This window comes from Hylaeus anthracinus, unplaced genomic scaffold, assembly GCF_026225885.1.
Source record: "Hylaeus anthracinus isolate JK02 unplaced genomic scaffold, UHH_iyHylAnth1.0_haploid 3, whole genome shotgun sequence".
Taxonomy (NCBI): Eukaryota; Metazoa; Arthropoda; class Insecta; order Hymenoptera; family Colletidae; genus Hylaeus; species Hylaeus anthracinus.
The window spans coordinates 9,695,242-9,722,811 of NW_026535284.1; the positions used below are offsets into that span (position 1 = coordinate 9,695,242).

Consider the following 27,570-nt stretch of genomic DNA (forward strand, 5'->3'; position numbering starts at 1 on the left):
TTGTCGCACACCCTTGCGTTCTCCCTCGCACTCGCGGGCATAGGTCTATCCCTGTCACACACCCTTGCGTTCTCTCTCGCATAGATCTGTCCTAGTCGCACACTATTCCGTTCTCTCTTGCACTCACGCAGTTCAGCTTCGGGGAGTTGGCCGCTAGATGGCGAGTCGAGCGTTTACCACGATTTTCGAATTATCTATCCTAAGAAATTATGAATATGTTTTTTTATATTTCTTTATAAATATTTTATAAAGAAAATTGTAGTTTAGAATTATCTCAGCTACCTCCCCTCCCCTTTCCGGTCCCTACACTAATCCTGGTTAGGATCCATGAAATGTACAAATGTTAAGGAGAAATGAAATAAACAATTCGAGTTATTACTTTTTATTTCCAATACTTGAAATTGAAGATAACTTTACAATGCGAAAATACGTATGCTTGTAGGTACATACAATCGATGCCTTTCGATATCATTCGAATATTTAAGATCTAAAAAGGCTGCGTGATAACTCGGCCCTACAGCAACCGACGAAACAATAGGCATTAACGAGATTCAATTTGTTTATAAATTACAATTATTTCGGTCGCGATGTTCCCCGTTCGCGTTTCAACGCAGTTGTCATAATACCGAGTAACCATTTTCTTCTTTTATATATTAGATTATAATAAAATAGTTGTACATAGCAATTATTCTATTCATAGTAAATGCAGTAAGCTGACTAGTAAATTTTACAAATCACAGGTAGGAAGGGAGTGTCGCGTACGCAACACAGAGGTATGTATTGACAATTTCTTTCTTTTTTTTCTTCGTTTTATATACATCTGCTAATTTCATCGACTCAAATAATTTCATCGTTTAATCATCATCGAGTATTTTACAATCTCCTCCTTTGATTCTTCTTCGTTAGATAAAAGTTCTTGCATTCACCATTCTCTATGGAAAACATTGAAAAATACCGATACAGCGTAACCTTCGATTATACCAAGTTGATCTGCAAAGTTTTACGAGCATAAACGCTCAAAATAATTAACTTACTGCATAAAGACACGAAGCAAACTTCAATTTTACGCGTGAATTGATATCTGTACCTTCTCGCAACTTTACTAACATACATACTGTCATACAACACAACAAATGACTCTCATTGCAAACGTACACAATTACAGAAGGCTCTTCGCTTAACAGCTTGTGAAAATTTAAGTACAATAATAATATATATGTCATATAGTTCATTTAATATTTGTAATATATTAAAAACTCATGTAAACTCTCACGCCTTACTCGTCATCTGTTTAAACGTAACAAGTGTTAATTACTAACCCTTCGACCAAGATTACCTTGGAGGGTGAAATAAGAAACCTCTGCATAGGGAAACGGTAGTCTTGTAACTCAGAACTCTTCACTTGGAGTCTGGACAGGCTTCTTATGCAAGATTTAATTATCTCTAATGCTTTGACTCGAAAATAGTACATACTCGATTAAGTAAAGCATTTGACATCGCCGTACATATGTTTGTCAGGAATACAATTGTAAACAATAAGTTTTGTGGATCTTGGCTGTTTATGATTTACACGTTTTCGTCACACAAAGGTTTCGCTATAAAATCAAATCGTCCATGACATCAAAAATATATTAGGATAACAAAGAAAAGATATATTTACAAAATAATGGCAGTACGTACTTCTCTACATGATAACCTTAAATTAAGATGACGAAGCTTCTTACACATTTATAATGGACGCAAACCTCGAGATGGAACAGATATGCATGTATATTTTGTTAAAGAGATATTCTATGCAAGATGCAGATATAAATTCAAGCAATGAAAGGTAACATTTGAACGTGTACAATTTAAATAAAATATTAAACTAAACATAATATCCCTCGTTTAAATAAATATATTAATTTCTCTTATGTGAAATAATACTTTAACCAATGAATCTTTAAAGATGAAGTATATCTTACGCTATAAATAAAAAGAGACTATAACACAATTGTTCACATGTTAGAAAACAAATCGAGTAATTTCGCCCAATTCTTATCTATAAAATTCAAGTTATTATAAAAAAGAAAAACAATACGATTCAATGCGATGAGAAAAGGTGAACATGATTACATAATCGGCATTTAGCGCCATAGTTTTAAGCTTATTCGTTGCATAATTTCTTCATGCAGGGATACTCCTATAAAATTCGAAATGAAAATGAATAATGCCAGAAGAAGCCGATTCCAACGCGTCGCGCTATGAATACAATAATGGTATCAACAATATTTTTGTATGTCTCAATGTACGATAGTATACCTTCCTTTGTGCCCAACTAGCAAAGGATAACATTAGAACCGTTTAGCAAAGACAACGTTAGGACCGTTTTTATTCACTTTACGTGAGATCAACTCACTGCAACATTTAATATACTGAATAATGATGGTGCAAGATACTACGTTTCGCTCAACCCTTCGCGGACGGGCATTTTGGAGCAAGACGCAAGTCCGCAAAGGGTTGATATCTATCCATCGTATGCATTCGTATCACAGCAAATGAGTTGAGTTTGTGTTCTACCAATGATTCAGGCTGGATCCAACTGGATCTAGCAACGGAAATGAAAATACACGAACGTCGTTGCATATAATGAATGTTACAGGTGAGAAAGCCTGCGATATATGACCGTCGAATCGCGTACAATGAATATGCTGTGGATGACAAAGCCTGCAAAATATGCGACTGAAATATATTCTTTGGAATTCTAAGCTGCAAATCCTTGTGTATTAAATACTGACGGCATTACATGGATGGATACGACAATTTTACTCTACTGGATTGGTACCTGCCAAACCATACATTTCTCATTTTTATTTCCATCGTCGAGCCACAGTAAAAAATCCTGTGGACGACGCGTGCGTCTCATTTGAACTCAATTCACAGGAAAGGTAATATCGTTAAGCGTGTCACCGAACCACGACATAAGTCATTGTGCGAGTGGTTGTACCATCATCGCCGCGAAAAGTACATTTTTGTTTTATCTTAATAACAATTCTCGCTCGAGTTCGTTAACTGTACTCTTATCACCTATTGCACTTCGAGATACTTGATCACGCGGATAATTCTTAACCAGATTAACGCTACACCGTCCGTTCACTTTAAATCGATTCGTTGAATGTTTTGTGTATAAACTGTTAACATTTATATCTTACGCCTAGCAACTATATATCCGTTGTTGGACGAATTGAAACTTTCAGACGAAATGTTCTTAAATAATATACAATTTGAACATACAACAAAATAATCGTACAAAAAAAAAAACAAAAAGAATTAAAACATGATAACTGCCACAGTTACGTTTCTGCCTTTTAATTTGACTAGATGAGTAAAGACATTTAATGAAACTATGCATAAATAAGAGAAAAAAAACATTGCTCTCACCAAACAAAGTATAGTTAAGTAGGAACATGTTTGTTAGAATTATTAAATATGGTAGTCGTTACGTAATACTAAGCTGCCTCTGAAATTGATGGTAATAAAACTTAGTGCGAACTAGTTAAAACTAATCGACTGGTTAGTGTAAATAAACGTACACAATCCAACGATGACGAACATTCGCAAACATAGTTCAGAAAGAACGATAGATTAAGTTCGTTCTTGTTTTCGATTTAAAGCAAGAAAATTTTAATATTTTTCGCGATGTAAATAATCGGTGAGCTTGTCACGTTTTAAGAATCAAACATTGATCGTCTGCTCAATAGGCCGACATAACCTCTCTTTGTTAATATTCGATAATTGTTCAAAGATTTTATCCTAAAAATGTTCCAATTCAATTGGCCACCAGTTTCGTACGATAAAACTCGCGAAATCTACGCTCGGTGGATGTTGATCCTCGAGACATTTCTATCCAGCAATGATGCCGAAGACTAGCTTTAAGATAAAACCGTCATACAAGAACGTGTACTTAATTGTGAACACTATAGAAAAACTTCCTTAAGAAGGCTCGAGAATATTCGTTGGAAGTATCGTATAACGAACTTGTCTAGCTTAACAATTATAAGCAAACATTAAAGCGCTCTCGAAGCGTACCCAAAATATTAGCTTTGTGATGTTTTCTGTGCTTACTCTCGATGGGAAACGTTCAGATTGTGTCTACGTATGAGTGTATGTGTGGATGATTGTCCACTTGTGCTGGGAAGTCCTAGAACAGCCGTATTTAGTATCTTAACGAACTAACACGGCTATAACAGATATTCACAGATTGTAGCTCAGCTATGTACGCGGAGCTTTCGTAGGCCTGATAATAGACTGATTACATTTACACTGCTCACTGGTGGCGGCATTTGAATACACGCGAGATGTAATGTGCGGCAGGGAGCCCAATAAATTAGGACCTGGCAGGCTCCCTGCGAAACCGCTTCTCCCTAAGAAGCTGTGGGCACACTTGTACAGTCTCGTTTGCAGAATCAATATATCGTCCAAGTCCGCTTCGCTAATTGGTAATTAAATTAATAAATTGAAAGATGATTGAAAGAGGTCGAGTGGAAACTTACCTTGCAGCGGCCAAGAATTTCTGGAAAAGCCTATTGGGAACGGTGCGAGGACGATCCACCGTATCAGCGTAAAGATCCGTTTCTCGATTGTACAGATGTAAAAAGTCTGACAGCTGCTTAGCAGTAACAGCAGCACGATCTTTGTCGCTTAATTTGCTGCTTGGTAACTGTGTGAGAGAATAAGGAAATAAAAGACCCTGACAGTTTGCAGGTATGTGTGTGTGGCTTACCGTGAAGAAGAAAGGTGTTCTTAAATTACTAGCCGACTGCTGAAGAAATTTTATCACAAGTTCGCAGCACGCTGGGTCAGCATTGGATTGCGATATCTTACGCAATATGTGGCCTAAGTATAAACCGAAGGCTTTTCTAGCTTCTCCAGGACTAAAACGAGTTTTGTTACGCAATAAACAAACACCTCACTTAATTCAGAGATACAAACTGATCTGTCTTATGTTCCAATGACCTACCTAAGTTTATTTCCATCGTGCATGGATTGCACCACTTGACTCTTATACTTATGCTTATCGGTGTCCATGTTTTCTTTGCTATCACCGCGATCCAAGCTTTGTTTGTGACCCTTTACCAAAGCTCTCTCGTATCTTTCATATCTGCATTAAATTATTACGAATTGTATTATACATATACGATAAATTATGGAGTTTTGAACGTTTCTATGAACATACCTAGATAGTCTGTCCAGAGTGACTTCAGGGATGATGAAGCCAGTAGTGCGACTAGCCGCAGGGAACAATTGTTCGTGCAACATAAGATTGTAATTAGCGTTAACGTGTTGCGGAACTCTGCCTGGTCCTAATGGATCCGAAACTACTGGTATCCCCGTGGTTGGATCTGTAAATACAGAACAATACTGAGTACAAAATCAATAGAAACGCAACAGATAATAATAAATATTCATATTTACCTAAATATTGCGAGTACATTTCCCACGATTTTGGACTAGGAAATATACGAACGAATCCTCCTCGTCGTTCAAACTGCGCCTTCGCAGACGCTACTATCCGTTGCTGTTCGCTTGTTAATCCAGTTTTATTTATATTGCTTTTGTTTACGTTTTTCTTCCTTTGCGACAACGTCTCAGCGGAGTGTACTCTCCTACACTAGAAATAGCGAGATGCTAATTTATACGAGCTCAACTGACGATGATAAAATCGCAAAGGGGAACTTACACTAGCTATTCTTTTAGTAGAGGTAACAGTAGCTCGATTCAGATGTACAGTTTGTGGCCGTAAAATTGGATCAACCGCAGGTATGCCAACTAGGGTGAGCAGATCGGCTATCAAAGCCGATTTCAGTCTAACGTCGAGCGGCGAATCGCACCCCAACGAGGGCGTCAAATTCACTTCTAGTAGCCATGGCTTCAACGTGTCGTCAATAAGAATGTCGAAGCCAAACAGTTCTAAAAAAAACAAAACAAAACATGTATCACAAAATGGCCTTAAACCATGACTCTAAACCAAGTCTTAACGTGATAGTCTTCATAACATACCAAAACAGGTCTCTGGATGCTTGACAAATTGCTTAACGCCGCTAACGATACCAGAGGCGGTCGCGAGGATCGATTTTATTATAATATCTTCTATGCGTTGCATCAGCGACTCCGTGTCTTGCCCCATAGAGCGCAAATGTCTGAGCAACGCCGACAATGTCCACTTGTGACCCACATCTTCAGCGTCTGGGTCCTCGCTTCTGCAGAAAACGTGAAAATGCTAAGCAAAGTCCAGGTTCGGAATCTACACGATGCAAATGGTACAGATGTTGCTTACTTGACGTAATCTACGTGGAATTTGTTGATGCTGTAATTGCACAGATGCATGCAAGGATTCCAAACGTACTGATTACCACCATCGTACTTGACCGTGGCGAATCTGACCAGACCCTCTTCGTACAGATATATCAACAGCGGATCGTAATTCGTTACGGCGACGTACAACCGTAGATCGCATTTGTGCCCGTCGACCAGAAGGGGATTGTTTATGTATTGTGCAACGATCACAGACTCATCCGTAAGGATCTTCTCCGGCTGCAAGCGAAACGTAATACAGTCTGTATTGGTAGCTGATGAAATTGCATATGAACACGCGGGTACCCTTCATTAATTACATCACGCTAGGTCAAAGAAGCTTTGGACGTTACAGGGTGATGTAATTGATGAACAGATCCTCCCTATCGACAAACGCATAGAAGAGATGGAGGAACATGCAGACATTGAGTAGAGTCTTTCGTTAAAAATGAAGCGACCATCGTGGGTGAAAAGCGCGAGAAACATGCGGTGTAGGCCACGTAACCTAAACTCGTATCTAAAAATTATTATGCTCACACTGTTAACAATATAAATGCCACGTCCGCGGGAACTGGCTTTAGGTTTGACAATCCAGGGTCCGCGATACCTGAAATGCGCAGTGAGCAATTCCCTCGACTCGCTGGGCAGTAGGAAGGTTTGAGGTATGAAGTCCAGGTTTCTTAGACCTTTGCTGCGTTGCATCGCTTCGATGTTCTTGTACAGGCGGTCCTTCCGCGTGATTTCGTACGACCTGAAATGAAGTAACAGAGAGTTGGAACGAGTCAACAGTTGTTCAGCTTGGCTATAATTTCAGTGTTAATTACTAAAATACTTCCTCCTCTAATCTCGAAGATACAGTACATTTAACAAACACATGCTGTCCTCGGTAGTTCTTTTATGCAACTAATGTATAAAGCATGTATAAGTACAGTGATCCTCTCATTCCGCGCATCAATTTCCATTCATTCCCCTTAATTGCCCAGAAAAGTATTCCTCCGATTAGATTGTGAGCAGTATACATTTACCAAGTGACTAACTTAGATCCTTAACAACCAAGTCCAAGTAATTTTACCTGGAGTTTCTTGAATAATTTTTTAACAATGCATCAACACTACTCTGTACCTTGGGAAATGATTCACTTTCTGATGAGGCATCAGATTGCGAAGAATGTCCGGCTTCGGATGATTCCCCATCCACAGGATGTTGAATTCCGATTCGTTGATAGACACCTGAAACAAAAACCGTTATCGATTTAGCATCCTGTTGTTCTCGACGCGATCAGGCGTGAAACGCATTCTGATATCGCTCGTAAACATCCAGCGGATTTACCAGAACGTGGAAGTGTCGCCGGAGGCTTTAATATTCGCTCTGCATTCCTGTTCACGCGGATCGCCATCGCCATTGCCATTGCCATCGCCATCGCCTTCGTTGCGACCTTGCGGTTACTTTTCGTAGGAACAATGTGCCCAGGCGTATACATATGTATACACGCCGACGGACTGCTAATCACCGCGAAGGACGCTTTTGCGCGACAAAACACGGATCAAGAGTCATCGTCCAAAGAGGAGATTACTGACGAGAAGTGCGCAATATCGGGTCGTTTGAATGAAACCTGTGCTTCAGATTACACGAATACGCGAACTGTTGGCTCCACTCAAATTGGATTACCATAAACTCTAACCGAGTGGTGGTGCACATTACGTGCATGGGTCGCCGTAGCGGCGTCTGTGGAGTGCAAAGGGTTAAACGGTGGAAGCGTATCTACCACGATCGCTTTTAACGTTCACGAATAACGCGGTAATGGCGTCCATAAATCAACGGTGGATGGCGTCTCGACTCGATGACTCACGCCGGTACATAGTTCGTAGCTTTACGATCAAACAAACAGCGATCGTAAACCATGATCGAGATAGTAACGAGATCGACTAGTTACCAACCATCGTAACGATACCATCAGAGATGCCCTTTGGAGCCATCTCGATAGCTCCAACTTACTTCCTGGCCAGTATTAGTTATTGATCCAGATAAACAGATTTGAATTTAGTACTCCTTATTCGGAAATAAGAAATTTAAAAAAGGAATAAAAGTTCATAATGAATTAAGGGAGTAAGGTAGGTAATCCAAATTAAATCTACTAAAAGTGATCTTGCGTAGTCCCTTTTTGAAGAATGTTTGTTCGCACGACTAACAATAAGCTGAGATACTCTCTTAAATGAGTAATTAGCCCCTGAATAATCTAACGAAATAACAGGAACTAAGAAGCTCCCACGAGGGGAAAGGAGCAGGAACATCTGGTACAAAGCATAAACAGTCGACGAAACGTGAACGTAATTTCCAGCTCGGGGTTTGCGTTATAGACTATGACGAACAACAGGTGAGGACACAGACGGACCCATGGTGGGATAACGTTTGAGGGTCGCGTTTGGAAAGGTCCGTGACTGAAAAATTAACCGGTCCTCCGAACCACGGGAGTCTCGTGCGATGTAGAATATCCGTAGAAATCGGTCTACGTGCAACGTGTACCGTATCCCTGGGTAGCTGTCGGCGGATTTCTTATTTAATTTCCGCATTGCTCCGAGGCGAGTGCAGTTCTCTTTTCGATCGATCCTCGACACCGATCGACGCTATCAAGAAAGACGCTAACGAGGCCAGGAGCCTTCGAGTCGAGTCGATTCGTAGCCTTAGGGCCTAACCTTCGCGAGCTGTGGTCTGGTGTTCCTTGACTTCCTCGGACTGTCGACGAACGTACAATTTCGAATAATTTCTCTGGAGATGTTAAAGGGACCTCGATTATTGCAACATCGATTACTGCATGGGGAAACAGAGAGAGAGAGAGAGGTGGTGGGGGGAGAGCTGCTTCCTTGATAATTACAGAGGTGTTGAGGTTCTCCGCCCTGTGGTTGAACTTGAAGAAACAACGCGCGAATAGAAGAGAATCGTTTCCAATGCGTATTTGTTCGATCATTTAACTATCCAATGTTATCCCGGTGTTCGTGACGCAAACGCGAGTCCATTATGCTGCGAATGGGCGGAACAAGAGAGTCTGCATCGATAAATGAAACGAAAAGTCAACGAGCCTGTGCGTGTTCACGGTCACGTAGCCTACGGGGAAGTCGTCGAGCCACATCATCGCGACCCTTCTCCTTACTTCCGCTCCTTGTAGCATGGAAAGTGTGGTATAAGGCACCAATTAGGACGAATCCTGTCTAAGAGGCGCGTGATTACCTCGATATCCCCTCCAAGCACGCAACTAAGTCGTCCATATTGGTCCTTCTCTTCCCAACCTGATGGAAGACGAGTAAATCCAAGTAATGGGGGTAACCACGCGCATCTTATGCAGAACTTGCTTCATACCTTGTAAACTGCCCTAATTTTCCCCTTATATGAAGCCTACATCTGCAGTACACCCCCTATCTTATCTCCACGCTATTTCCTATTTTCCTTACCTGTACGAAATTGCAACAAAACGTTTCTGCATCGTAAAGCGTCCATAATTCGTTTCCGCATTTCTCAGGTTCACCAGACGTCTAAACTCTAAAAGAAGAACGTCCTCGTGAATCAACTAATTGATCGGTTAACGTGTCTACGTTTTAATCTATTTTTTTTTTCCTAAACGATGATTAACGGAAACTCGCGAGACGACGTCAAAGATTTCGTGGAAACGGCGGTCGCCTAACAAAGTTTATTAGAACTCGAGTGGCGTCGAATCGTAACCGAACGGCATCGAATTACGACGAGGTCGATCTTGATCGGAGTCAATCGATACGATCTACATGCGTAGATCGCGCGAACGATATCTCGGATGGTTAAACGCGAGGCTTGCAGTCTGCGGAGCAAGGTGAATTATATTCAAGATTTCATAATGAATAAACAACGTTTAAAAATTCGTTGAAACTAGTATCCAGACGAGAGTTAATTCGCCAAAGAATCTACAATTTTGATGAGGAATTGCCTTGCTTTATGTGTATTCAATTAAGGTAAAGAAAAAGTTCATTTAAAATTCGTCCCTGGAGAGATTAACTCGCTGAAAAATCAACATTTTAATTATTTACACTGCTATCCCGAAATTACTTTATATACACATTATCTAACGTCGGTACTCGACCACCAACGATCGCTCGAGAGGATAAATAGAGTGCTCTTCTCAGAAATGAGTCCCTCTTTATTAAATCGCGAGATATCCTATAATCGCGGCGGGTCAATAAATAAATAAACGAGTGTGTTTTAATGTCTCTTTGGCGAAAGGGGCAGCAGAGTGGTCGAACACGTTCAGTCGCACGCAGAAGTGTGCTACTGTATGTGGTGGACAACCAGAAAGCTAAATGACGAGGTCGAGAGCCGAACCGAGTTGCACCGAAGCCAGCCGACTCGAGGCGAATCAGGTCGATGTCAGACGAGACGAAGCGAACTCAACCGAATCGGGACGAGTCGAGCCAGCAGCGCATGCAATTCCGTGATGATGGCAGTCTAGCACGAGCTGTAGCTCAGGAGACATCCGTAGGGGACTTGCTTGTTTCAAGGTAGGCACCTGACGCCTGAGTATCTTTTCAATCATTTCTCTTACCACTAACGACAATCCTCAACGTTGCTTTCCTGAAACTCTTTATGCTTTCTTAGAAAACGGCACTAAAATCTTCACCCAGCGATTTCGATGCATCTCCTCTACTTAAAAACCTGACGGACTGTATTCAATCGCTTCTTCCTGCTGCGTTCGTTGACTGCTGTGCTATAATCTTTCGTGTGATCTTGAAGAAAGGAAACTACGATAATTGCACAGAATTTTCTGTATCCTTGTCTTGGCTCCCTTTAGACATCCTACGCCTAACTACCTACTCCTGAATGCGATCATTAATCGTATCTCTTCCTGTCCAAATTAATCACTGCATGTGCGTGTCTACAGTCTTAGCGAAAGGGACTTATCTATGACAATCAGAGTATTTGGGATCGTGAATTGCACGTGGCTAGATTCGCGTCAGTCGTTAGTTTAATAGGAAATAAATATACAGGCTGCCTAAGTAAAATCCTGTTCTTTGATATCTTGTATACTCTAACGGTAACATGCATTTTTCTTAGATTGTTGTTTATAATATTTCACCGTATCAGATATGTAGAGTACTATCATGTTTTAAAGATGATAAACGCATACGATGTGTACACTGATTAAATCGCACAGTAAAAATCGGTGATAGACAAAAGTGGTAGGAAAACAATGTACTCCTCTCAAGGGAAACACTCGTACTTCTTGAACTGAATCGCGCGCGCATGAGCCTACAGCTGTTTTCAAAATCTGTCTTCTGTATCCAAAACAGTCAAAGTCTCCTTTGTATCGTCCAATTCCAGCCGCGATGCGTGGACAGCATACGTTTGGTATACCTTGAATCGTTAAACAATCGAGACGTAAAGTACGCTGCTGAAAACAGCGTAATGAACAAACCTCGGGATTTATTCGTGAATGATCGATAACATTTCTTTATTCTCCAAATTATTTATTATTCATGAGCAACATTATTGTTATTCTAAATGTGGAGAAGCGTTGATCGCATGAATATCCATTCTTACTTTTATCAAAACATTGAATGCTTTCGTTTGTAAGTTGAATCTCAGAAACTAAATAAAGTACAATACACATTGATCATACGATTGTTTTCTAATTACATCGATCGGTGTAGAAACGCGCACGCATAGTGTCAGGCGGTTTTAAATACCGTTACTAGAAAGTAGCGTCGATTGCTCGCAAGTAGAATGAACGAAAAAAAATGGTCCAGTGAAAGTGTCGCAGCGGCGTGCGTCGGATTCGTTGTGTTTGCTTTTATGTAACAGATCGTGTGAACGACTCACGCGGCAGAGCCTGGCGTGCATCATTTGCGTTATTGTTCTGATTTCAACGTTGCCGAGCGTCACGTGTTCTGCTTGGATTTCCAAGTTCGGCGGAAGGCCGTGGCGTCGTCGCCAATTCGAATCTCTCTGTAGTTGGCGCGCGGACTCGTTTCCTTCAATCGTTCTCAACGCCATCCTCCTACGACCAACACGTTTCACGAATCTACTGTATTTATAACTAGGCTGGTCATTAGTGACGCGTTTAACTACATTGGAACGCGTGATAAAATGAAATTTAAGGGAATGCTAAAAATAAAGGCGATGGAGAGCGTAGGATGTACACCTCTGATAAAGTGCTACCTAATATTTATTTCAATTACGATCGCGATAAATTTTCAAACAAATAGTTAGAGAATCGAAATGCATGAGCTAAAGGTGGATCAGTACCTCGAGTATGGGAATCGCTTGGATTATCGTGGATCTATTTATGTACGCTCGCGTGTCGAAGACGAAGCTCGAGTTTCAACTAATTGCGAGCTCGTGGAACGTTCTCACCTATTTCGCTCCCTCAAATTAAAATAAGAAGTAAAACGATCGCTATCTTTTAATGCAATTTCTACCTATGGACGAATTATGGACGTGGTCGTCGATTCGTGACTGTACCGACCGAATATCCTGTTTTTGTAGGTTATACTATGTGGTCAAATAATTCAGTCGATTATGATTATTTTCAGGCGCGATATGTTAGGTAATAAATTAGCATTCCTCGTATTATTGAAACGGAAAATGTCGGATAACAAACAGCGGAGGCACGAAAGTAATAACTATGCCTGTTTATTAGCTTTGTAAAGCACGATGCTGCGTCGTAAAAGCGAAGCACGTTTTCTAGTTTCCCTGATAGATATATCACGACACAGGGAATAACGAAGGAGAAACGAGCATGTGTGCGCATGAATACATTTCTTTTATCGAATTTAACGAGGTTGAGTTGTAATAATTCAATCTCGAATTTCACTTATGCCCTTAAAAATATTGTCACAGCCTCGATATCTTCTCGAGAGTTAATGCTGCAAAGCATTTTTTCTTCTAATTCACTAATGACGTAGGAACATTTCTTATCTGGATAAAAATGTCGAATAACAACCGGTTGATGGCGTATTTACCTAATTGCGTGCGATGATATGCAATATAAACTATCATTAGAACACGGAATGTATTGCAAAATACTCAGACATGCCAGTAGATTGGTTAGTCTAAAAATATTATCGTAAATGATACGAGATTTGCTTAGCACAAGTAAAATGGCGGGAAACATGATCCTCTAATTGTTTCGAACAGTGGTAATCTTCTATCACTGATGTACATATACATATATGTAAATATATATCGTCTGTTTCGAGTGCAAAAATAGTTATAGAATAAATTTGCATTTTAATTAAATGTCAAAGCACTCGTTTCGCTGTCTCGTCAAATACCCGTGTCTACTTACCAATCGTCCCATTTCTAATGACAATAACAACCCCTTCATGTCCTTTTTAATTCCTTAGCATGTAATTTCGTAAGAAATATGATAGAACAAAAGCAGGGCGTCCTCTCGTCTAAAACGCGAATGAAAGCGAGAGTTTTTTACTACTGCTAGTTACGTAGGAAAGTTGTTTACTTTGCTTCTGTCAATTAATACGGTCTGGATAATATATCTCCAACGTTTGTGTTAGTGTCTAAGAAAAGGAAACTTACCTAATGCGTTTCGAACATACTTAACCTCAAAATCATAACACTAACATTATTTCGATTACTAACCCTTCATACACATTTCATAATGCTTGACAATAATAACTTTCTTTAACATACAAACATACGAACATTATAACAACCTAGTCCTAATCTTCTTATAAATATTGAAATCATTACTGTATTATTATTGTTATTATACATTGATAAATGTATCACACATTACAGTGAATGAACAAGAGAAGATGCCTGGCCACCGTCAGCCTAACTCCCTAGAGGGGCTTAGTTTGGGACGTGTGTGTCAACAGCTCGACGGAACGTGCCGAAGGCTTCAGGTGCTTTCACAAGAGTCATCCACCGCACAAGTGTTGGCTTACGCTAAGCAGACTATCAGACCTTACTATATAAATGCTCTGCCAGCACGGTTAAGGTCTCAAGTTGTAGAGGAGACATCGAAAATGTTGTACGGGCCTGCATCCGATGGATCAACATTAATTTCTGGACCAGCTCCTTTGTATCTACTGGCCCTGCTTCTTGGGCATGATATAAAGCAGTTGAAAGTGAATCTCTGTTGTTACTATGGATGTAGTCATCAGACATCTTTGTTAAGACTACTCGCGACAGAAGGAATTGGACTAGAATCTTTGGAGTTTGCACGTTCAGCTCTACTAAGATTAGACTGTAAATTACTGAGATCTGCACTTGTGAATATGAAAAATCTGGTAAGTCTGACTCTGCGTAACATAGCCAGTGATGTGGTGCTTCAAGTTGTAGGAAAGGCTTGTCCAAAACTGGTACTTTTGGATGTAGCCTGTTCCAGACAAGTGACAGACATAGGATTAAAGCAATTGTTGTTGCAAGTAGAACTTAGAGATAAGGTGCCTCATGCAGCAATGCAAGAACCTACCAGTTGGTCTCGTTTGAAAACATTGCTTTCTAAATTAAAGATGAAGAATTCTACGTCGCAAAAGAAGGAAAAGCATGGGGTGCTATTGGAATATTATGAGAGCAGAAACTTTCTCTGCGATACACTCAGAGTACTCAATGTTGCAAACACTGGGGTGACCAGTGCAGGTGTACTTCTGGCTTTGGTACATGTTCCACAATTGGAATCCTTGGCAGAGTATAGCCATATGGGAAGAGTGGTGGAAATCATGAGCAAAGGGCTAGTTGGATTTAAAACTTCGTTTAGCCTAACTCAAGCGAGAAGTTGCAGAACCACGCCAGTTCGTTTGGAACTTTTGGCGCAGGCATGTCCAAAAGTGGAAAAGTTACACATTTCGGAACCTCATCATCCACCTGAAGCTTTGCGACTATTCCCTTACGTTACTTCTCTAAGTGTGCACAGTATACCACCTCAAAAAGAATGGCTGGACGGTTTCTACGACTATCTTCGCACGAACGGTCACAATTTACGCGAACTTAATCTCAGAATAGCTCAACACGAGAATCCTATACAAGTGGACTTGAAAGAAATTTTCAGCAGTTGCTGCAACCTCAGAACATTCACTAACGATGGTTCGAATACAATTTGGAACGAAGGACCCGATCCCCCACCGCTGAAAAGTTTGAAGAAGATTCAATTGGGATGCATAGTAAGCGCTGTCGCGATAACAAAAATTCTTTTGTTAGCTCCACAGTTGACAGCATTGCATGTTCATAGCTGCTTCGATCTTACAAACGAACATTTGGAAAAGTTGTTGAGTGCGTCGAATAAGCACAGACATTCGAGAAAATCTGATAAGTGTGAAAATAGTTTAGTACAAAATCTGACTTGTTTTTATATATACGAGGTCAGTAAAGTGTCAGCAACGACCGTGCTAAATATGTTTAAAAACTGTAGAAGATTGCGAAAAATTGGAAATTTGGCGAACTGGGGTTTAGATTGTGAAGGCGTTAGGATGCTAAGGACGACACTGATTCGGGCAAATTTGGATGTGGATCTATGTCCAGGAGCACATTGGTTTTGGAGCAACTGTATTCAATAACAGACTTACTACACCTACTGTACTAATAATAAAATTAGCTCCATAAAAGTTCGATTCATGAACCAGCAATTGCCATTTAATTCGGATCTGTTATTCTTTAATAGACTGTAAAATTGTCAGTATTAAACATTTTCTTAATGAACATAAGACAATTTGTATTTTTAAAAAAATACGAAGAAAAGTTTGTTACGTATTAGGTAAACATAAATGAAACCGTAAATCTAAAAAGAATAATAGATCGTTTTCTTAGAAAAATATGTATACTGTTCGACTCCGTGTTTGGTTACGATTATAAATGTTGAAATAACATGCAATAATAATGTATTACGTGTAACGCGAAGAAATGTATAGGGCTATTCCATGTTATAGTAACTTACTATACATTAATACTAATCTAACAAATAAATCAAAATATATAATACTAAGTCTAAAATTTAAAATGTCTCTGCCTGTACAAAAAAGTCAATGTTTCCATAATAAATGCGATTTTAATGACGAAACAAATGATATAATAAAACATATTGACAAACGGAATGAATTTCTTTTCGAGACGAAAATAATGTAAATTTTATATATATTTGTATCGAATGACAATTGAAAACTGAGTGGTACATGGCATCCGATCATAATAAAAATTCCGTACAGAAAATGTTGGGCCGTTTTGTTTCGAAGTCTGTTATTTCATATAAATACAAAAACAACTCACCTCTATTAAGCCATGGGATTGCAGCAAGAGATTGATGAGCTTTGTATCCGTTTGAAAAATCTTATAGGTCATATGTAACTTCCTTGCTGGTGGTTCTTCTGGAGGTGTTGCTAACGCGGAACATCTGAAAAATAATTAATAAACACAATGAAATGTGTAACGAAGATAGAATCACGAGAATGTAGATGTTACTTTTGTAACTCACTTGAAACGTAGAATAGATGTTTTGTTTCCAGTTGGACCATTCAATAGCCATTCGTTGTGCTGAGGACTCTTGTCCTTTGTTGTGCTGCAAGAGCATATTACAAAAATCGTAACATAAAGCGCGGGAAAATTAGAATGTTGAAAACGAAACAAGTGGATACACGGAAAAGGTTTCCTTTGGTAACGTAGTTCTATAGAGCGCTTATCAGACGTCGGTAAAAAAGTATACGTTTCTATGAAATACTTTCCACTTGAATTATTTACAGTTCAGCTTAATGCGTTACACATTTGATTAACGAGGTATTAGATAACAAGAGAAAACGAACGTATCGCGGAAATGAAGTATTGAAACTTGCGTTAGTGGTTCTTCGAACTTTCATTCGTACCTTTGCAACGTTTCGGATTTGTGCGGCCTATGTACAAGGGGTTCCAGTGTTTCTTCGCTGCTGTTTGACAACTGTGACATACCAGAAAGACTGGAGGACGACATCAGCTCCTTTGGTCGTTTCCCTTCCAGCTTTCCAGTCGTGTTGCTCTTCGTTTGGGACAACATGATGTATCTGGAATGTTACAAGGAAAAATATTCTTTAATCATAAACATTCATGTTCATTAATTTATTGAGACAGTTCTCAATTGCCTATAATCTTAACTTAATCATAAGGAATCTATGTCTCGATATTTGAGATCAAGATAAACTCGTTTCCCAACGACCTGTCTCATCGTCGATCGAGGATCGTCAGTTCGAAGGGAAAGTCTCTCGAGGGCATAGCATGTGCAACGTCAATCTTGTTAACGACGCATTCAGCGTAACGAGAGAGCATTAGCGTTCGCGTTTCCCATGTTGTTCGTTTTGGGCGTGTAATTACACGCTTCGACAAAAACGTCGATAACTGTGCCAGCGAAAACCAACGAAGCCAACGAATTAGTAAGCGCCACCCGCGTCGCTGGCATTCGCTGCGCCGACAGAGTTCCTGTTCTGCCATAATCTCTGGTTCTACCTCGAGTCGATTGGCTTTGTTTCGACTGTACTCGGCGTCGACTTCTCATGAACGTACAACCTGTGCTGTCGCACAGGGGCCGTTTAGAAGAATCTCGCGCTTCGTCTAAAGAATTCTACCTCGTAATTATTTTCAATTAATTTGCGAGTGAAGAAGATATCTGAGCTTTTGCTTTTTGAATCTTTTGAGCTTATCCTCTGTTTGACACAGGAAAGTTTGAAAGTCGCAAAAAATGGGATTCTATTAGAACAAGTTTAGCTTGTTCTACTTGTTCGCGTTAAGTCGCATACTTATAGCTGGCATCGATTTTCCGTTCTGCGTTTCCGTGCATTTTGCTCTTCTGGCGCTGGAATGTTAATGGGTGGCAAATATAACCGCGATGTAGCTGCACCTTGACTCTTGCCAGACTGTGCGAGTTTATGTGGGTAATCGGATCAAGGTGCGCGATGAAAGAAAATTAAAGAGAAACCGGCGTCCACGATTAAAACCTGAAGATCGTGTTCCGTGGAAGGACAGGTCGGTCGAAACAGCATCGGTGATCAAATATTGGAACCGTACGCCATCTATCGATTCCATTCGTTTTTCCTTGAATATACATTGAATTCAGGGACTGTTTCATAAATGTACTCGTTCAATATTTAATAAGTCTGCGAATGCTATATCGCCAAGCATCTGTCTTCAACGATAAAACTGTTCCACTCGATTGATGGATAGTTACAATTAGAATCTTTTTTCTTTCTTGATCTCGATTTGATCAGTGATCGATGGAGGGTGGCTCAGTGGAAAGAGGCTTTTAACGCCTTTGCTAGTTTATGTAACGGGTGGAAGCGTTTATTGGTGAAAGTAGTATGGCTTCAAGGGGCACATGTAGCATCAATAGTTTGCTCGTAGTAGAGGTTCGACTTTGTTAATTTTATTTGTTTTACTAGGATTTCTTCAATGTCACTCTCGTTAAAAAATGAGAACACCTCGTGTTTCCACAGTAACACCCCAACGGAAGTAAAAAGCAGGTGACGCACAAACGTGTCCGTTGTTATCATAGCACACGTTCGCCTAACCCCACACCTAACGTAAGGGAAGAATTCCTCAATTTAATCGATTCCCCGTCGAAAAATGTCTCGTGAATCAGACGAGCACAGGACAGAAGTAAAGAAAGCAAAAATATAAACAACTGGAAGAATGTACGAACGATAGACGCCATTTATCGTTCGAGTGAAAACAAAAGCGATGGGCGGATGATACGTCTGACAGATGTCAAAATTTCCAGTCCCATCTGCTCGATGCAGTAAACCCAAAAGAAAGGAAAATGGCGAGCACCGCGACCGTAAACATTGCCTACGGCCAGAGGACGATGTGAGAGGACGAGCGCGTAACAATGGAAACGCAACGAGGATGGACGTGTCTGCGACGATCACTCGAGAGCCCATTAGGAAGCGTGCCAAAATCGGTAACAAGTGCACTGCGTGGATCGTGGACACGGCATCGTTCCCTACGACGGGAATCGCTTCGTTACCAGTGGAGATCATCTTCAAAATCCTCTCCTACCTCGCGTACAAGGACCTGTGCACAGTCAGACGCCTCTCTTTATACTTCGAGCAACTTGCGCGCGACCCATTTCTGTGGCGAACTTACGAGGTAATCGAATAATGCTCGAGTCGTATAGCGAAAAATTACAATTAACTAGGGGTGTGCGGGATTCCCGAGAATGTACGGGATCTCGACAATGTACAGGATATAGAATAATATCTGGGATTTCCGAAAGTGTTGTTATTCTTGAAAATTTCAGCAATCCGAATGTACGGGATTTCGAAATTCCCGGGAATCCCGAACATTTACGGGATCTCGAAATTCTGGGTATTGGATATGGGTGTAATAAATGAGTTTTTTTAATAAGTTTGAATTCTACGTTTATTCAAATGGCTCGGAAGGACACGTTTATTGTTCAAGGAACGGCCTGCCTGCGCTCTGTTTATTACCCTGGCCTTCGACGACAAACAGTCAAGGGTCTTCGGACCTGGTGGTGCCAGTCCGATACTCTAAATTACAGAGAAAAGGGCAGTGTCTCTCAACGCTAGATTCACTTTGTTGAAGTCAAATTATATGTTTATAATTCAACACTCGGGAATCCCGAATGGTTTCAGGATCCCGGAAATTCACGGGAATCCCGGATGTATTCGGGATTTTGAAATTCTCGGGATTCCATCCCGATCCCGGGAGGAATTCCCGTCCCGACCGGGATCCCGCACACCCCTACAATTAACCCTTTCGGTACGGAAGAGCTGGCCGCGGTTATACATTCGTGGCACGAGAAAGTTTTCCGCAAGAGTGGTTGCACCGTACGGCAGCGTCAGCCGCGAGAACGTGTTTTGCGCCATTTGTAGAAATCTCGAGCATGATTGACACTAAACTTTTCTAGTTTTGTAATGCATAGTATAGAAAGTAATCACTAGACTGCGGATCTTTATGCAAAATAAAATCTTCGCGAGCATGCCTAGAAAAATTGAACCTAAATAGGAATTTATTTTGTTCTGCAAATAGTATAACATGAACTTTACTTTCAGTCTTTTTTATATTCTTGCATATTGTTTGCATTTTGTAGGTTCTTGCACATTCAAATTTCCTATAAATGCATAAAGATCCGCAGTCTAGTAATCGAACTCGTTTCGTGGATGTCGCCTATAGGCGGGAGTAGTACCGAAAGGGTTAATAGTGTTTGTAAAGCATTTATGAGCTGGTTCAGTTGGTTTGTCGAGTACATTCTTTTCAATGTTTCCAATCGATCGTGCTAACCAATAAATGATCCGCGGTCGTTGACCACTGATCCGTTACATGAGCATCGGTGCCTTAAATAGACGATAACCGCAGAAAACGTATCCGTATCAGCGCGTACCTCGTCATCTGGTTCTCCGATGAAGCTAACCGCGATGCTGGTGAAACGACAGAATGCTTTCCCAACAGAATACAGCTGTTTAATACCCGGAAGCCACGCGAACACATGGAATAAACCCGATGGGATTGATTCTTGCCTACCCGGTTGAGACCACTAGATTCCCAACCGAGTCTCAACCTGAGGGACACTACTGTAACTCTGCTAAAACCTGTAACCTGACAAATCACAAACGAAAGATGGTACAATGCTAATTCCAGGTGACGAACAACGAACAGGACACTATGAAGGTGATCACGGAGCTGAAGAGGATGCCCTTGCTGAGGACGTTCAGCATAAGCGTCAGAGCGGACTGCGACGAAATCCTGCGACAGTTACCGATCACGAACAAAAGGCTCGAGGAGTTGCACGTTACCAATTGCACAGGTTCCATTGCAGTCATCGACATTCTACAATCAAATTTACTTGTTTATCAAAGTATCAGTCTTTAGCCTGGGTTACAAAAACTCCCTTTCACCGCGTTGCCACACAACAGAGAATATCGCATTCGACTTTAGTGCCGTGTTGAAAGAGATCCGTTTGACGCGCAACCCCGTTGTAAAACAGAGCTTCGTTCGTTAGTCGAATATTAAACAACGCGTTGCTTTAAAAACGTTCTCTTTCAACAGCCGAGCAAACGCAACGCTCTTGTTTGGAAACGTGTCGAAAGAGAACATCCATTCGCGGAACGCTTTTGAAGCCAAGCTTCAGCGTTCGTTGAATATCAAACAACAGACCTCCTCCCAAAACACATGTTGCCAAACAAGCGGCCACGATCTCTGATTTTACGTACGCAGGCTCGACGTCGAAACTGTACCTACGCTCTGCTCAGCTGATCCGCATACTGGAGAGGTGCCGCAATTTGCACACGATCAATATACTCGGTAACAGATTCCGCGGTCGGAAATTCTATCGGCTCCTGGCCGGCATGGGCCAGCAGCTCAGAACCTTCAACGCCCCAGCGACGAGTTTGCAGTTCTGCACCTTCATCAAGTGCATCAGTCAGATCACGGAAGAGGACCGGCAGACGATCTGCTCGATCTGTGCCGGTTCGAAGAACTGGGAGCCCTTGTACTACTTCCTGAGGAGACGATCCGACCGCGACTCGTCCACGATCCTGATCAGCTACCTCAGCAACGACATTGTGCTGACCGACGTTGGTCGACCTACTCGCAACCTCTCCATCACCGTAGCAACGCGTTCCTGACACGAGCAAGAAACGAACAGGGGTTGTTCGGTGTCGTGACAATGTAAAAAGTGTAAAAAGCTCGCAACAAGGCAATTTCGTCCGATTTTTATCACACTCCGCTAAGGATACGTGTGTACTCTGTTACGTTGTACAAATACATAGGCACTATGCATACTTTTCCTGAGAAGGCCAGTCTTTTCGAAATCGGCACAGCGATCTAGGTAACGAAGGTGATCTGGATAGATCGATACTTTGGTAGAGTGCATAGTGTGGTAAGTAGACGAAAATTAAGAAAATGATAATTGAAGTTTTACGACTTCGCAAGATTCGTCGTCAAACTTTAATTACCAAACTGTGAATATTCATGCATTTGTGACATACGTAAATATACAAGGGTGTGCGGAAACGCGTAAAAATACTTTAATACAAATTTCTACCCTTCGTCGGAATGTATTAAAATACGAATTTGCATAAACATCCACAGTCTATTCACCGAGAAATTGTCGATCCGTTAGACGGTAAACGAAATGGAAACGAGGCGAACGAGCTCCAAACGGCAGTACGCGAATTAAAAGCGCTCGCCGCGATTCAGTTTGCTCTGTGAATGGTATCAGAGTCTTTCTAAAGAAAAGGTAGTGTCCCAGCTTCGCGTGAAATCCGCCACACTCGACTATTCGAGTAAGTGAATCGTTAGCGCCGCAAGGAAGTTGGTTAATAGGAGTTGTTAACCTCTGTTCTCGGCGGTGTAATTAAAACCTAAGTTTCCGTGATGCATGGAACACGCGATCCTCCCGGGCAAATCACCGATCGATTCTCATCGCACGAATGGTAACAAGTTTAGGTGAATTTCCCCCACCTTGGGTCTTTTTCGCCGCCTGATTTCACGAACGGGCCATTCCAAATGAAATCGGACACTCTTTAAAGTACCACTTGCAATTTCACCGAAAATTCATCACGTTGTCTAAAATTGAAGATTTGAAAGAAAGATTTGAAAGATGTTTAAAAAAAATGTCAATTCTCACCTGTTACTTCGACATTTATGATTTATTAGGAGTAGAAATTAATTCTTTGTATCTAATCATCGATAGCTCTAGCTTAAACAGATATACTTACTCGTCATTGTACAATCTTCTATCGATTCAAGGACATTAAGTTGAGGATTTAGAAGATTGTATTTTAATACAATAAAATGAAAAGTAAGTATTTCTACTAACTCTAATTCTTGGAGTTAAAATTAATTGATTACAAAGGCGTAGAATTAACTTCTACGCCTAACATTACAGAAACAGTACCAGTATTTTTTAACTACCCGTAAAGTTTCAGAAAGTCTTGTAAAATAGCCTCGAAATGTCGTTAAGACAACACCAGATCCAAGTTACAGTGCAGTTGAGTAAATGTTGCCTGAAGGAGTGTCCAGTTTCGCGTAGAATGACCCGGAACGGTTTACGGAACTATCGATCACCGCATGAAATGCGAGAAGAAAAGCCGCGGTAGCTTTCGAGCTTGCAGATTATATATGCAAATGCAGTAAGGGGATCCTGATCGCGGTAGCAAACAAGCCGCGATACAGACATAATCCTCCCACTCGTTCTTGAGACCGCCAACAGGTATTTCCGATAGTGGCCCAGTCGAATGATAAAGCGGCCGGTGAATGCGACCATCGAATGACCCGGAAGTGACCAACGCTACCTCGTTGGTTGCATCATTGAACCCACGCGACGGATATGTGCAAACGTGTATCGTGAATCGTCGCTTCTCACGGTGGACAATTAACCGTGTCTCGTCACGTTTCGCTCGATCGACTATTTTGGTGTTTCGTTCTCGATTTGGCACGGTCACGATACACGGGGTACGCTATTCAGTGACGCACCCAGCGATTTAACCAAGGGGTGCAACTTGAAAATTAACAGAGACGAGTGGGTGGCATTCTAACAATTTATGAGAGGAGATAGGAGAAAAGCTTGCTGCACTTTTTAAAATTGGATTTCTTTCGATATTTATACAGAACATTTTCTTAAATTGTTGCAAATAACGAATATACAGTGGGTGTAGAAAGTATTCGTACACCGATCAATTTCCAAAAAGACTGTGTAAAATAGTAATTTATTAACTTATTTTTTTTATAAACAATGACATTCTACATATTCTCCGAAATCTCTAGAATAGATAGATTACAAAAAAATAGCTATTTATGTAAGTTGCGAAATTAACAAGAAAAAAACAATTAATCGATAGAAATGTTGAAGCAATAAGTATTTGCGCAACTGTTTAAAAGTGCTTTACTGGAAATTTAATGTTTTCTAATTCATACGGAGCAATAAACTAATACGTTTACGTTACAAACTCTACTGTAAATGGTTCGTCATAAGAATCGTACAAATACTTGTTGCTCTTATACTTTCACCCATTTTTCGCATTTTTTTGTTAATTTCACAAATTTTATTAACTAGTAAATGTTGTTTGGACTATATTTACCTTAGAGACTTCCGAGAATATGTAAAATATCATTGATTACAAAAAAAGAAGTTAAGAAACTACAATTTTACACAAAAGTTTTTTGGGAAATTGATCGGTGTACGAATACATTCTACACCCACTGTATATTAGAGAAGAGGGAAAGCTATAAGACGCAACTATGTATTGTTGTCTGTGAACCGATTTTGTTTGGGATCGAATCAGATCTCCAGATAAGGACCTCCGGTGTAACGATTAAATATGAAGTTTCGTGGTCACTCATTCAGCCGTTTGGATACAGTCTTGTTAACACTTTCAGTGCCAGTCATACTCATGGAAATTATTATTCAGCTAAAATTTTATTCTTATACAATTGGAAACTGTGTAATCTAACCTTTCGAGTTAGTATTCAGGTTTACAACCTGATCAAAATTCACGAATCCTATTCAGACTTGTTTTTATCTAACACATGATTTTCAGAATTAATTTTTAAATTCCTTAGTGAAAATCCCTGTCACCCATATATGGGTGATGTGGCGATGAACGTGTTAAAAGACATACATACTTTTTCATGTACTGTTTGCTCGCGAGAAGAATGCAACCGAGAATCCACGTTGAATGCCCCTTTGTACGCCCCTGGGTGCGCCACTGACGCTATTGTATCGTCCTGACGCGCGCCAATAGGATTCCAATTTTGACAAATTTCGCTAGCTAGAGAAAACACTTCTCACAGGTTTCATGCACGAACCTATAAATCTACTCACACAACAGCAAACAAACGCTTTGCTATTACTCTATGCAACACTCAAACTAACAAGAATTATTTTACACCAAAGATCGCTTTCAATATTTCTCAATCTTCGCTATAACTGTCTTCGAAAGTCGTCGTTAGGAAAAAAAAAACTACGACACAAAACACGAAGCTGACATTGGAATCCCTCTAACGTCTCTGGATAAACAAAACTATATATAAAATTCACTCCAAAGTGAACATCCTTCCGACTATTTTTCTTTGCAAATTCAAAGGTTAAATAGCATCGACTCGTACGACAATGAAGCCACGTTTATACATACTTTATATCGGAATGAATTCGCTAGTAGGTGTATAGTTTCTAAGTATTCAACGGGTATGAATATTCAATAAACAACGCTAACGATCGTCAAATGGCAACAGCAAGTTCAAGTCAGTAGCATATACGTCAATTTGATAAAAAAGAAAAAATTACTAAGAGCTTTTCACGACCGGTTTCCTTGCGTGATCTACTTATTTATAAGATACGTGAATACATAATTCATTTGACGAAGCAAACAAGTGGAAAATTCGAGTTAGGTTGACTGGAGGAGCGTTGTCCCTCGCAGAGGCCACGGAAGTAACAATTTGTCATACGATATGGGTCTCTACGACCTGTTGTAACGATAGTAAAAAGGTTCATTTTCACAGGATCCTAAAGTTACGAGTTTTAATACCGCGTCGTTGAATGTCACAAGCATTACCGTGAAAACTGTTGGTAAATATCGTCAGGGACGAATCTATCCCTCGATACTAATGCCATACGAAATATTTTTGAAAAGAAGAGTCACTCTTAATAATTAGCTTAGGTCCCTGATGAGTCTAGGTCCGCCACTACTATCATGATATTCTAATTACAGACGCATTAAGAATCGTGACTTCACGACACGTGAAATGAACCTTAATTATCAATTGAAATGTATACGTCTCTTTTCTTGAAGACGCAACGAACTATGGTTAAAAATGACCAAGATCTCACCGAAAAATAGTACGAATAGGCAGAAATACCTTCGCCAACCCTTCGAAGCAAACGTCGAACAAAGAATTGTTCCGTAACGCTAATCGACCACACGCGTTCCGTTCCAACTTCTCGTTTATCGAATATGCAGTAGACTAGCTCAAAGTAGAGTCTCGAATTTCCAAATCGCGTTCATTTCTGTTCTAATAACCCCATCGACACGATTTTCTCTTTTAACAATTGCACGCTCGTTGATCGAGATAGAAATCTCGCTACCATTTATGGTTTTGTAATCGTACATTATTTCCTGTGCCGCCGGTGAAAGATGCGATTACACATTAGAACGGTACGTGCAAGTTTCTTCGAATTTGTAATTAGTCGTCCATTATCGTGTAATGCATCAATTTTGTCATTGACGCGTTAACAAATTTAGAAACACGTTTGCAAAGAAGGTCAGGCGATATTTTTATTACATTTATGATAAGAAGTTCGTATCGCGACGATTTACGGGAACAGTCGATAAATTAACATGCATGGATCGTCCAGGGAACGGTAAATGAAATTACAAGTACAATAGAGATTGATCTACACTGAAACTTTAATTACACTGTTTTCGTTGCATTCGATACTGTATTCTAATTGCCAACATTTACTTATTTTATACTGTTTATTCTTAAGATTAGATCTTTCCACCAAGAACTACATGTCTTCGTTTCACATTCAAGTAAACTTGTTAAGAAATCTACTACGAGACAATAATAGAATACATAAAAATACACACTGCTTTGAAATGAAAATGCTGAAAAACCGAAAACGAATGTCGTCGGAGATTTCCAACGGTTCTCCTCAAATGTCACGAAAATAGAGACGAGTCTACGATCCAAAATTCTCCAAGATGGCCAAAACTTAAAAACTCATTGTATAATAAATATATTCGATTCTTAATTAGACAGTATTACGATGGAATATCGCCATTTGAATAGACGATATACATTTTTCAACGAAATAAATAAAGTCCATGAAATTCTAACACTTTAACAGAAACGGAAACAATAAAAAAAAAAACACTACAAAAGCTATCAAAGCAAACGGTCCATCAACCCAGCTGAGATGAAAAGGATGATGCTTGTCACCCTGGCAGACGGCGTGCTGGCCGCGTGCTCGACAAACATATTAAAATAGATATACTTAAATGAATTATGTGACAGTACTCACCAACATTCGAAAGGACGATTAGTTTTTAATGAACATCCACGCGAGTAAAACATCACTATCAATGGTTTGCTTCAAATTATATCGGAATAAGGAGAAAACTTCGACAAACCGCAGCCATACCGTATGGCAGTACGACCAGGACTGCCTCTACCAACTGAAAGACGAACTAATAGGGTATGTACATGCCCGAACAAAAGTTTTTGCTTTACCTTAGCAACGCTAGCCACGCCTTTCATTGTATTTGTACACAACGTTGACAT

General features: G+C 40.3%; 3 protein-coding genes across 3 annotated transcripts; 2 read left to right on the forward strand and 1 right to left on the reverse strand.

Annotated features, from left to right (window-relative positions):
- Positions 1–366: 366 nt before the first annotated feature.
- On the reverse strand, positions 367–27,535 carry LOC128894016 (tubulin polyglutamylase TTLL5). Its single transcript, XM_054155400.1, has 15 exons — positions 27,311–27,535; positions 17,166–17,339; positions 16,781–16,864; positions 16,576–16,699; positions 7,456–7,562; positions 6,871–7,084; positions 6,317–6,573; positions 6,040–6,239; positions 5,720–5,949; positions 5,455–5,650; positions 5,216–5,381; positions 5,000–5,140; positions 4,763–4,913; positions 4,533–4,699; positions 367–4,471 (listed from the first exon to the last, which is right to left on the reverse strand). Exons 2-15 carry the CDS (start codon positions 17,330–17,332, stop codon positions 4,252–4,254), a joined length of 2,424 nt encoding a protein of 807 aa, XP_054011375.1. The 5' UTR covers positions 17,333–17,339; positions 27,311–27,535; the 3' UTR covers positions 367–4,251.
- LOC128894017 (uncharacterized) lies at positions 10,402–16,021 on the forward strand. The gene is made up of 2 exons (XM_054155401.1): positions 10,402–10,853; positions 14,110–16,021. The coding sequence occupies exon 2, from the start codon at positions 14,127–14,129 to the stop codon at positions 15,867–15,869; it is 1,743 nt and encodes a 580-aa protein (XP_054011376.1). The 5' UTR covers positions 10,402–10,853; positions 14,110–14,126; the 3' UTR covers positions 15,870–16,021.
- On the forward strand, positions 17,535–22,191 carry LOC128894020 (uncharacterized). Its single transcript, XM_054155411.1, has 4 exons — positions 17,535–18,294; positions 18,708–19,413; positions 20,926–21,091; positions 21,502–22,191. Exons 2-4 carry the CDS (start codon positions 19,030–19,032, stop codon positions 21,909–21,911), a joined length of 960 nt encoding a protein of 319 aa, XP_054011386.1. The 5' UTR covers positions 17,535–18,294; positions 18,708–19,029; the 3' UTR covers positions 21,912–22,191.
- Positions 27,536–27,570: the final 35 nt, after the last annotated feature.